Source organism: Sardina pilchardus, chromosome 13 (genome assembly GCF_963854185.1).
Source record: "Sardina pilchardus chromosome 13, fSarPil1.1, whole genome shotgun sequence".
Classification (NCBI taxonomy): domain Eukaryota; kingdom Metazoa; phylum Chordata; class Actinopteri; order Clupeiformes; family Clupeidae; genus Sardina; species Sardina pilchardus.
This window is the reverse complement of record NC_085006.1, coordinates 27,037,016-27,048,617: the sequence shown is the minus strand read 5'-3', so window position 1 is coordinate 27,048,617 and position 11,602 is coordinate 27,037,016. Positions and strand designations below refer to the sequence as shown.

At 46.8% G+C, this 11,602-nt stretch overlaps 1 protein-coding gene across 1 annotated transcript in view; it reads right to left on the bottom strand.

Moving 5' to 3' along the window:
- Positions 1-6,881: 6,881 nt before the first annotated feature.
- Positions 6,882-11,602, bottom strand: part of dscaml1 (Down syndrome cell adhesion molecule like 1) — a 143,429-nt gene continuing 138,708 nt past the window's right edge. The window contains exons 29-33 of the mRNA XM_062552495.1: positions 11,195-11,328; positions 10,787-10,939; positions 10,174-10,368; positions 9,544-9,855; positions 6,882-7,623 (exon numbers count right to left, since the gene is read on the bottom strand). Of these exons, the coding sequence (XP_062408479.1) occupies positions 6,920-7,623; positions 9,544-9,855; positions 10,174-10,368; positions 10,787-10,939; positions 11,195-11,328 (1,498 nt within the window). The 3' untranslated portion in view covers positions 6,882-6,919. The remainder of the gene's footprint in view (positions 7,624-9,543; positions 9,856-10,173; positions 10,369-10,786; positions 10,940-11,194; positions 11,329-11,602) is intronic.

Genomic DNA, 11,602 nt, shown 5'->3' with positions numbered 1-11,602 from the left:
CACACACACACACACACACACACACAATGCACCTTGCCTCCACAGTATGCAATGGTACATTCATTTAGAAATGTTGTAGAGTCTGTCTGAAATATGTAAGAATACTTTCAGTGCAATAACATCAAGTAGCCATCATACCAGGAGTATTAAAAAAAATATAAAACAGGTTTATGTCATATTGTGATATTTATATTAATAATGTTTTATGATTGATGCTTTTTTGTTGTTGTTTTTTTTTTGTTTTGTTTGTTTGTCTGGTTTGACTCTGACATTGAGCATGACTGAGTACAGATGTGAGAGTTCATTAAAATCATATGTCATGACGTTTGGACCAAATCACAGGCATTGACCAAAACAACAAACATGCTCAGAGAGGCTACACCTGTTCCATACCACTAAAGGGAATAGTGATTCCAAAGGCCCAACTGATCTAACAGTCATGAAGGCTACTCCATCAGTGATAGGGTGTGTCTGCCCTCTTGTGGCTATGACGGGTAATAGCAACTCCAAAATCCTGATAGAGGGTAGTGCCTACTGTATGTATTCCAACATCGGAAGTGTGAATCAGGTCATGTTCTCTGAGATGTTAATATGTGATGGGTTATGATGCTAATACACTTTAAATAATTAAAGATTTTTTTTAAACTAGTGTTTTGTATTTTTGTGTTCATTCACATGTGATGTGTGCTTTGTGTGTGTGTGTGTGTTTGCATGTGCTTGTGTGTGTGTGTGTGTGTGTGTGTGTGTGTGTGTGTGTGTGTGTGTGTGTGTCTCTGTGTGTGTGTGTGTCTCTGTGTGTGTGTGTGTGTGTGTTTGCATGTGCTTGTGTGTTTGTGTGTGTGTGTGTGTGTGTGTGTGTTTGTGCGCGTATTCACTCGAAAATGATGTTGTTACACAACAAAAAATCTTAGAAAAGAGAGACAACATATGAAATACACAAAGGACACGGATTCATAGAAAGATAGCTTTATTGCACAAGTTGTTGGAGTACTCTTTTTTCTGTTTTTGTTTTGTTTTCATAGAAAAAAAACTGTATAGTTTAACACAAGCAATTGCAAATTGAAGCAACTTTTCCATAAAAGTTTAGGAATCCCCCTCAGCATGTTTCAACTTTTTTTGCCACGTTTAGTCCGTTGAATCTCCTCTCTCCGTATTACTTTTAATAACCAGCAAAATATTCAGAGCATGCAATGCCATTTTCTTCAATATAAACCGAAAAGTAAAAATGAAACCAAAATATAAACAAATCAAACAATCGACAGAAATTAATAAAAGTCAACAAAATTAATTTAAAAAATGAGGGAAAAAAAGTCAGACATTTTCTATTCTGGGTTTTTTTGTGCCCCATTTGAAAATCAGTGTAAGGTATATATATATTTTTTGTCTTTTTTTCATTTGAATCGCCTCACATTTAAAGTTATAACTTTCATGAAACTTTAAATTGTGCCCTGGTTTCATCTGCAGAGTTTGAAAATAGTAATTATTTATACAAAACACTTTCTTATATACAAGAGTATTTCTTTGTAGATTAGAAATTATGCTGACAAGGAGATTCAAAAGGTAAAGAGGAGGGGGGTGGGGGGAGGGGGGTAATTTGATTGTTAAGGGAGAGAGGGGGGCGGGCTGGAGAAACAGGGAGGATGGGCATAGAGTTTGATTTCCTGACTCCGTCCAATAAGCTTGCGGCTTCTCCTGTGATTGGCTGGAGCAAGGGAGTCCCTGATTTTCGATTGGCTAACCAGGCCTGCCCCCATTTGCTTCACAACACATCTCCATTTTTTTTCCTCCAAAACAAAACATCATTAAAACATTTTTAAAAAAAGAGAGGGAGGGGGAGGGGGGTATCTATCACCAACAAACAAACAGCCAAAGAAAATAAACAAACAATTGTGTTTCCTCAAGCCACAGGCAACTCACTGAATTAGAGACAAGGTCCTGGGCCTTACCGCAGTGAATTCTGGGAAAGATCGGCCTGCAGCCAGCAGCCCTCTGGGCTGTAGCATTTGGGGTGGACATCATATGCCCTATCGGTTATCAACTACCAACAATCCTACCTGATCAGGTAAACACACACACACACACGCACACACACACATAAACACACGTATGCATTTCACATTTAGGCCCCAGTCACCTTTAGCTTGTGACATGACAGCATTTATGTGCATGTGATTATGGTGCTTTATACTATCCTATACAGGCTTGTCCTGTTGGTTCAGTTCTACTCTGTTCTGTGTGTGTGTCCAAGTCTCTCCGTGTGTGGGGGTCTATCCTTCAGTGTGTCTGTTCGTTTTGTGTTGGTTACGTCTGCCAGAACATACTGTAAACCAGTCTGTACAGGCTTTGCATGAAGGAGGGTGTGTATTGGGTTATTAGACCTGTATTCCTTTGTGCAGTTTCCACCCGAAGGGAAATCTAATGTGAAATATCGAATCATTCTGTGTGTCGGAGTTGGCAAATGAAAAGAAAAGAGCAGATGTGTACTTTTTAAAGTCCTTTTTTTTATGTGTGGAATACAGTGGGCTAGCTGTGACCTTTCGCTTGAGTGAGGGACTACAGTTTAGGGAGATGCATTAACTCTGATGGCTTCTCAGCAACGTGCATGCTCACAGACACACACACACACAGACACACACACACACACACACACACACACACACACACACACATGAACGTCTGAACGCTCATTCTGCTACTTTTGTGGCGGGATGAGAGCTGGATGCGTATGGAGGTGGGACATCTCGACCTTGGCAACCAATGGGTGGCTTTGATTCACTCCATGCCCATTTATTCACCTGATTTTATTGGCTGTGTTCACTTGGCCACCACTGAGAGATGTACTTCCTCGTACTGTGTGATTTGGTTGTGCACTTGTTGATTTTCAGTTTCCCCTAACAACCACAGGGAAGGTTTCACTTGCACACTGCCCTCTTACTCGCCTGATTTCATTGGTTGTTTGCGTGCCGGGCCTCTCAGCAACAACCAATGAAATATGGTTTTGCTTGCACTATGCCCATATAGTAGAGATCTTTAGGTAATCATTTGGTTTTGCATGACTCAAGCGTTTCATTCCGAGTGCTTGTCCTACAGCAACAACAGTATAGTTTGTCTCAAGACTTTCTCTCACACCCATCAGATATCGTTGGGCACTTGTGCGCAGAGCTATCCCAGCAGTAGTGGTCTGATTCTAGACCAGATGATCGACTCTGAAACGCTTTGGATCAGTTCCGAACCAGACCAGAACAAGGCCCATTCTGATGTAACGGTTTCACTGAGCCAGTAAGACAAGTCCATTATTTCACTACAAATGGCCAAAAAGACAGTTTGGACTGTGTGGCCCACCGTAGCACCCAGGTGACACACCAGGCATAAAACGACAAAACCTCTCCGTTGTTTCTGTTTCCTATAGGCTGTGCATGAGCAAAACTCTGGACAAATCCCCATCACTTATGAGCTCCAAGCTCAGCACTATACTACTACTTAAATCATCCTTCTCTTTCTTCTTCTCTCTCCTACACTCTTTCTCTCTCTCACCTCATCATCACTCTCTTTCTTGGTTGTGCTACCCGTTTATTTCCTGTCTGTCTCTTCTTCCCCCTCATCAAGATCTAGTCCTCTCTCCTCATTCTGCAGTTCCTCCCACTGAGCGATTGTCTCAAATTATTATTTTAAAATAAAACTTATTTTCTTATTTCAATTAGATATGGCATTATATTTCTCTGTTCTCACATGTATATATTCACTATATCTTTAGATAGAAATATATATGTATATATTTTGACAACAAATATGGTATATATTTTCATTTCATTTCATTTTTTTCTTTCTTCGTATTGCAGTAGCCCTGATGTGATTCTTTTATCTTTGCCATTGAAATCATTTGGGAGTGTCACTATCTATTTTGCTGGACGTCTCTCTTTCAAGTTATGGGGCTGGGCTTCTGGTGTGTGTGTGTGTGTGTGGGGAGGGAATCAGTAGATAAGAAATCTGAATTATTGGAGCTGGGTGGGGGGGCGAGTGGGTGTGTATAATCCAGTCCATTTCATGGACGTGTAGACTATCTCCTCTGGGGATACCCATGTGTGTTCCAGAGAGGTGGTAGAACTTGCCCATGCCTCTCCTCTTACCCCTCCCCAGTCCCACTCCTTGTCCCTCTGCCTGGCCAAAGCTGGGCAAGCGTCTAAAGCTAGGTGGCCAGGGGGTGGAGAACCCATGTTCCCACACACGTACGTTAAAAGTGGGGGCAACAGAAAAGATAAACAAACAAAAACAAATACAGAAAAGCTAGCTACTCCTCTATGGGCAGTCACCTCTGTCCTAGACCAACCTCGGGACTCTACATCCCGCCCTTCTGTTGGTGTTTTTCTCTTTCTTTCTTTCTTTCTTTCTTTCTTTCTTTCGCTTCTTCTCATTAATGCTCCTTTAAATCATCAGCTTTCTTTTAAAAAAAAAAAAAACAACACACTCCAGTGCATCATCTTTCCTCTTTCTTTCGCTCTCTTTTCTCTTTCTCTCTCTCTCTCTCTCTCTCTTCTTACCTTATGGAATATGTCTGGCCACACCCCTCCCCACCTCACTCCATCAGGGGGGGGGGGGGGGGGGGGTTCTGAACAGTCACAGTGAGACTGGGAAAGAAAGGTGTTTGCGTGTGTGTGTGTGTGTGAAGGGGTGGCACAGAAATAGGTGGGGGGGGGGGGGGGGGGTAGAAGGAGAGGGGGGGGGGCAAAGAATTCTTCACTTAGGAGCGTGAGAGGCCATGGTGACAAACACAGAGAAGGGACCGAGAGAAAGGCAGAAGACATGGCAATTTCTTACACTACCATCAACAGTGATGTATGCAGGTTTTTCTCACCACAATTCTCAGTCCATCTCTTTCTCTTTCTCTTTCTCCTTCACTGTTCCCTCTCTCTGTCTTTACCTCTATTCCTCCCTCCTGTGGTCCACCTTTCCAATCCGTGCCATGTCCTTGACAGCGCTACACATTCTATAAGCAAAGACAACTCCCCACCCGTCCCAGTTAAACAGCACAGCTACTGAATGGCAGTCCTCACATCCATCTCAACTCAGGGCAAAACACACACACACACACACACACACACAAATAAACACAGGTTGAATCAACAGACAACCCAACACTGCACAGAGGAGTGTGTCTGCTCTGCCAGATGAGCAGACACACACACACACACACACATACACACACGCACACACACACAGGTGATCAAACTAGTCCTCCAATGGTGTTTGTGCCTGCCGCATGTGCTCATATGTATTTACATATTAAAGACACGCACACATACACACACACACACACACACACGCACACACACACACACACACGTTCGTAGACACACACAGGCGTGGGAGAGGGCAGGGTATCTCTGTGGCTCCTCTTCGTTCTCCTTTAGTGCACGAGTTCATCATTGAGTTTTTTTTTTTTTTTAAACAAACAAACAAAATAAACAAATAAAACAAAAAAAAGGACAGAACCCATAACATCAAAAAAAAGCAAAAAAAGCCAAATCATGAAAAAATACAGTTCCCTTCCGTCTTCCAGGAAGCAGAATCCAGACACGTTGCTTTTTTTTTTTTCTCTTTTTCTTCAGCTTTGTCTATAAAACAGTCAATAATATTCTATAATGTGTCATCAATTGCATGAAAAAAAAAAAAGAAAAATTCCAAAGACTCTCAAATACTGTATGGCGACTGTCCTCAGCCTTGGAATTGTTTTTTCGTAGTGAGTGTAATAGTCCTTGTCCCGACCAGACAGGAGTGGGTGGGGTGGGCAAGGGAGACACCAAGGTTGGGGTGTAGTGTATGCATAAGCACTTTCCGTGGCTAACAGCCAGAATATGAAATAGGTTCCACCAAAGACGTTTTTTTCTTCGCTTTAGTTTTTTTTTTTTCTTTTTTTTCTATTCAAAAGAACCCCAAAAAAATAACAAAACCAGAGAGAGAAATAAAAACAATAACAGCCTAACACATCTAGGACGGTAAATGTGTGCAGATATATATGCATATATATCTTAGAATGGTACTTCCTACCTTCAAAAGAAGAAGAAAAATTATAATAAAAAACAAGTGCACATGGAAAGTATTTCGTGCATAAGGTCCAGGGTGTCTTTGACAGCGAGCGATGGGGAGGTGACCGCAAACACAACTGACAGGAGGGGCGGAAGAGACAGATAGAGAGCTGGAGAGAGAGAGAGAGAGAGAGAGAGAGAGAGAGAGAGAGAGAGGGGAAGTAAACGAGTGAAAATGTGAGCCGAGAGTGTTAGGGTTTGGCATTCATCTCAAATCTCAGACCAGGGACAGCAAAGGGAGGGAGAGAGGGAGGGAGGGAGGGAGGGAGAGAGAGAGGAACAGCAGTGGAAGAGAGAAGATGGAGAGCTAGAGAAGAGCTAGATGAACGGACTGATAGATGAGGATAAAAGAGAAAGAATGACAGTAAAAGAGAGAGAGAGAGGGAGAGAGAGAGAGAGAGAGAAAGAGAGAGAGGGAGAGAGAGAGAAAAGAGGAGAAAAACCCCTGTGCTGATTAATCCTCTCTGCCGTTGCCAGCGGCATGTGTCTGGTCACGTTGTCACGATGTCATGTTGTCACGTGAGACCGACATCCGGCTCACAGGTGTGTGAGAAAGAGTGTGTGTGTGTGTGTGCATGTGTGTGTGTGCGTGTGTGTGCCCCTGGCCTCTGTCTCAACAGCCACCCCCGGCTTCATCTTCCGGGCAGCAGGAGGAAAGGATAGTGAGCTTCCGCCCTGCCCCGTTACCACGGGCCCTGCCTCCATCATCTCTCCATCGCATGCCCCCACCCTCACCCTCACCCTCACCCTCGCCCTCGGCCCCCACCCTCAGCCCCTGGCGTGGCGTGGCGTGGCGCAGCGCAGGGTGGCACAGCGTTGGGCGCTGCGGGGCTGTGCTACACCAGCGTGTAGGACTTGGAGTAGGCGCCGGCGCTTTGCTTCTGCAGTCTGCCCAGGCCGGACGAGCTGCTCTCTAGCAGAGAGTCTCTGGAGCCGCCCACCTTGCTGGACGAGCCCGGGTTCTGACCGGACGCGCCGCCGCCGCCGCCCGACGCTCCCGAACCGGACGCGGAGACGGACGCCGCTGCCGCTGCCGCCGCCGCCGCCGCGCTCGCCGCTGCCGCTGCCGCCGCCGCCGCCGCGCTCGCCGCCCCCGAGCCGGGCATGGTCAGAGTCCTCTGGGGCAGCGTGGACGCTCCGGAGCTCGGTCCGCTCGACGCCCCTCCTCCGCTCCCTCCTCCGCCGGTCCCGCCGCCGCCGCCGCCGCCGCTGACCCCTACGCTGACCCCGCTGGCCGTGGCGATGCTGCTCCCGGCGGCGCTGGCGGACTGCGGGCCGGAGGAGAGCGACGCGGAGCCGGAGGCCGAGCTGGTCAGGCTGCTGAGGCCGGCGTGGGCCAGCGTGAGCGCCTGCTGCTGCTGCTGCTGCTTGGACGCGGCGTCCAGCGTCATGTGGCGGCCCTGCGTGTGGTAGGCGCGCGCCGCCAGGCTGCGGATGGAGGCCTCGCGCGGCGGCACCACCGGGCACGGGTCGTGCAGCTCCGCCTGCTTGCGGAAGAACGGGTCCGTCTTCATGTACAGCGGCAGGTTGCAGTAGTCACCTGGGACAGGGGCGGAGGGAACAGGACAGGTTAGCACGCACTGAGACAACTGACCACTACCTATTTTACCCCCTACAGGGGCAGTTTAGAGAACTGACCACTACCTGCTTTACCCCCTACAGGGGCAGTTCAGATAGCTGACCCATCCCTGCTTCACCTCTCAGGGGCAGTTCAGATAGCTGACCCCACCCTGCTTCACCTGTCAGGGGCAGTTCAGATAGCTGACCCCACCCTGCTTTACCCCCTACAGGGGCAGTTCAGATAGCTGACCCCACCCTGCTTTACCCCCTACAGGGGCAGTTCAGATAGCTGACCCCACCCTGCTTCACCTGTCAGGGGCAGTTCAGATAGCTGACCCCACCCTGCTTTACCCCCTACAGGGGCAGTTCAGATAGCTGACCCCACCCTGCTTTACCCCCTACAGGGGCAGGTCAGATAGCTGACCCCACCCTGCTTCACCTGTCAGGGGCAGGTCAGATAGCTGACCCCACCCTGCTTTACCCCCTACAGGGGCAGTTCAGATAGCTGACCCCACCCTGCTTTACCCCCTACAGGGGCAGGTCAGATAGCTGACCCCACCCTGCTTCACCTGTCAGGGGCAGTTCAGATAGCTGACTGTGTGCAGTAAAGGTGATGATAGACAGGGCAACTTTTTGAGTATTGAGCATACAAAAGCTTTAATGCCCCTGTGGGGTAATTTGGCTTGCAGGACAGAACGATATTCTATAATGTTACTGACTGATGCCTTTTGGGCTCTTTCCACAGTACTCTCTAATGTTATTGACTGATGCTTTTTGGGCACTTTCCCACAGATATTTGCCAACATTTTTCTTATCTGAAGAATGTAAATCATCCACGGGCAACTTGCCATGATCATCCAATCAGAACATTACCATCCTCTCATGTTACTGCCTGCCAACGTTGCTGCGTTGCAGTGCTTTGTTCATGGCAATGAGGCTCCATGAATCACCACCTTTAGGCTATGTGCAAGGTTTAACAGAATATAATAGTCTCGTAAGAAAAGCTTTGACTTTGACCATTTTGTAATGGGAGATCATCTCTCAGAGATACAGTAGCTAGCTGGAGATGAGGACCAGGCTACATGTGTGTTTGCAGGAGTGTCTATCTCAGCTCTACACATTTCTACACAGATGTTTCAGATCTGCAGGAGTACAGGAACACCTGTCTCATTTCTATATTTATTATTTCTATACAGGTGTTTCAGATCTGCAGGAGTACAGGAGCACCTGTCTTATTTCTACACAGATTCTTCAGATCTGCAGGGATTTCAATCTTTAGTATTTCCTACAGATTTCTACACAGATTTGTCATATCTGCAGCAGCATCACTCTCATTTCTACACAGATGTTTCAGATCTGCAGGAATTTCTATCTAATTTCTAGATTTCTACACAGATGTTTCAGACCTGCAGGAATATCTATCTAATTTCTAAACAGATGTTTCAGATCTGCATGAATTTTACTAGATTTCTACACAGATGTTGCAGATCTGCAGGAATATCTATCTAATTTCTAGATTTCTACACAGATGTTTCAGATCTGCAGGAATTTCTATGTCATTTCTAGATTTCTACACAGATGTTTCAGATCTGCAGGAATATCCATCTAATTTCTAGATTTCTACACAGATGTTTCAGATCTGCAGGAATTTCTATCTAATTCCTAGATTTCTACACAGATGTTTCAGATCTGCAGGGATATCAATCTATTTTCTACAGATTTCTACACAGATTTGTCATATCTGCAGCAGCATCACTCTCATTTCTACACATTTCTACACAGATGTTTCAGATCTGCATGAGTATCTATCTAATTTCTAGATTTCTACACAGATTGCTGCTGCTGCAGTCTCAGTCATTTCGTCATCTCTACTGCGTTCTGCACTCACTCTTCCACTCACTCTTGTTGGCACGGTGTGGGATGGGCACGGCCACGTTCTTGCCGCGGTCGTAGTCCTGCGGTTTGGGCGGCGAGGCGGTGAAGCGGCAGATGCCCGGCTCGGACGGCGTGCTCATGGACGTCATGCTGTCGGCGTTGTCGTTGGTGCCCGTGGTCATCTGGTCGGACGAGCTGTCCGAGATGAAGCACTCGGTGATCTCGAACTTGGCGTGCTGCAGGTGCTCCTCCAGCTTGGCGTGCTCGTAGGCCCGCGCCAGCTCCTCGTAGGTGGACGAGGCGCTCTCCGTCGACACCATGCTGTTCCGACCCTTATCTGCAGGGGGCAGCAGAGAGAGAGATCACGCTACTGAGCACTGACACAGAGGAGCTATGCTGATTAAGATTAACATCAATTCAGATAAGCTTGTGTCTGTTTTGGTGTGTGTGTGTGCGTATGTCTCTACATATGTGTATGTACCGACTGTGTGTGTGTGAGTGTGAATAAATGTATCTGTGTGTGTGTCTGTGTGTGTGTGTGTGTGTGTGTATGTATCGTTACTGTATGTGTGTGTGTGTGTGTGTGTGTGTGTGTGTGTGTGTGTACGTATGTACGTATGTGTGTGTGTGTGTGTGTGTGTGTGTGTGTATTTACCGGTGTCTTGCGACAGGCTGGCGCTGTAGCTGTCGCTCTCGGTGACGGTGATGCCATGCTGGGAGCCCACGGTGCGCCAGTCGGAGGTGAGCGTGCGCGCGGGCGTGGAGGACTGGCACTTGGTCAGCGTCCACTGGCTGGAGTAGCGGTTACGCGTGCTGTGGGCAGACTTCACACTCTTCCTCGACACAGGGTCTGATAGAGAGAGAGAAGGATGGACAGACACAGAGAGAGATACAGATGGAGAGAGAGAAAGATGGAGAGAGAGAGAGAGAGAGAGAAAGATGGACAGAGACAGAGAGGGAGATACGGATAGAGAGAGAAAGATGGAGAGAGAGAGAGAAAGACAGAGACAGAGAGAGAGAAAAGGATGGAGAGAGACAGAGAGAGAGAAAGATGGAGAGAGACAGAGAGAGATAAGGATAGAGATAGACAGACAGAGAGACAGATAAAGAGAGATAATGGAGAGAATAGAGGGGGTGAGGAAAAACAATGAGCTGACCTTGTAGCCTGATATACACACAGATAGATAGATATGGCGATAAATAGAATAGAATAGAATAGAATAGAATAGAATCAGCTTTTTATTCTGAGATGTTAGTAGATGACTCACTTGTGCCTGGTCTGATATCTGACATGTCAATCAATGGGCCAGTGTTCTGGATGAGGGCGGGGTGATGGACAGACACGCCTGTGCAGAAGCTCTGCGGGTTCACTGATTGGCTGAACTCTGTGTCTGTCACTGGGATAGTGGCCTTGTCCTCACCTATCAGAATTCAGAACCGTGTCTTCAAAACTCACAGTGACACAAGGACAAAAACATGCACAACAGAATCCATCCCTGAGCATCTCTAAATATTCACTTTCATCCAACTAGAACTTAAATAGATCATTTTTTAGCTATTTAACTATTCAAAAACAATGGGATCTGCTGGTCACAGCACAAACAGCAGGATTGTAGTATACACAACTGGACATCAATACACACACACTTCAGAACGGACCGCACACACAGACTCACATGGACGCGACTGACCAATCTGCTTAATGCCCTCCTTGTCCTCGATGAGGAGCTGGACACGGGGGATATCGATGTGCAGGCGTGGGCCCTGCGGAGGCCCCTTCACTGGGGTGTCAAAGCTGCGATTGTTCTTACTGCTCCAGGGACAAAAGCAAAGCACGCGCAGACACACACACACACACACACACATTCACACACACACACACACACGTGCGTGGACACACACATTCCACAATCACACACACACACACACAAACACACAAATACATGTGCGCGTACACACACACACACACACACACACACACACACACACACACACACACACAAACACAAACACAAACACAAATACACTTAGTTAATTAGAAAGTAAGGCAGGATGTTGCATATTGATGTGGGCTACATATGGGT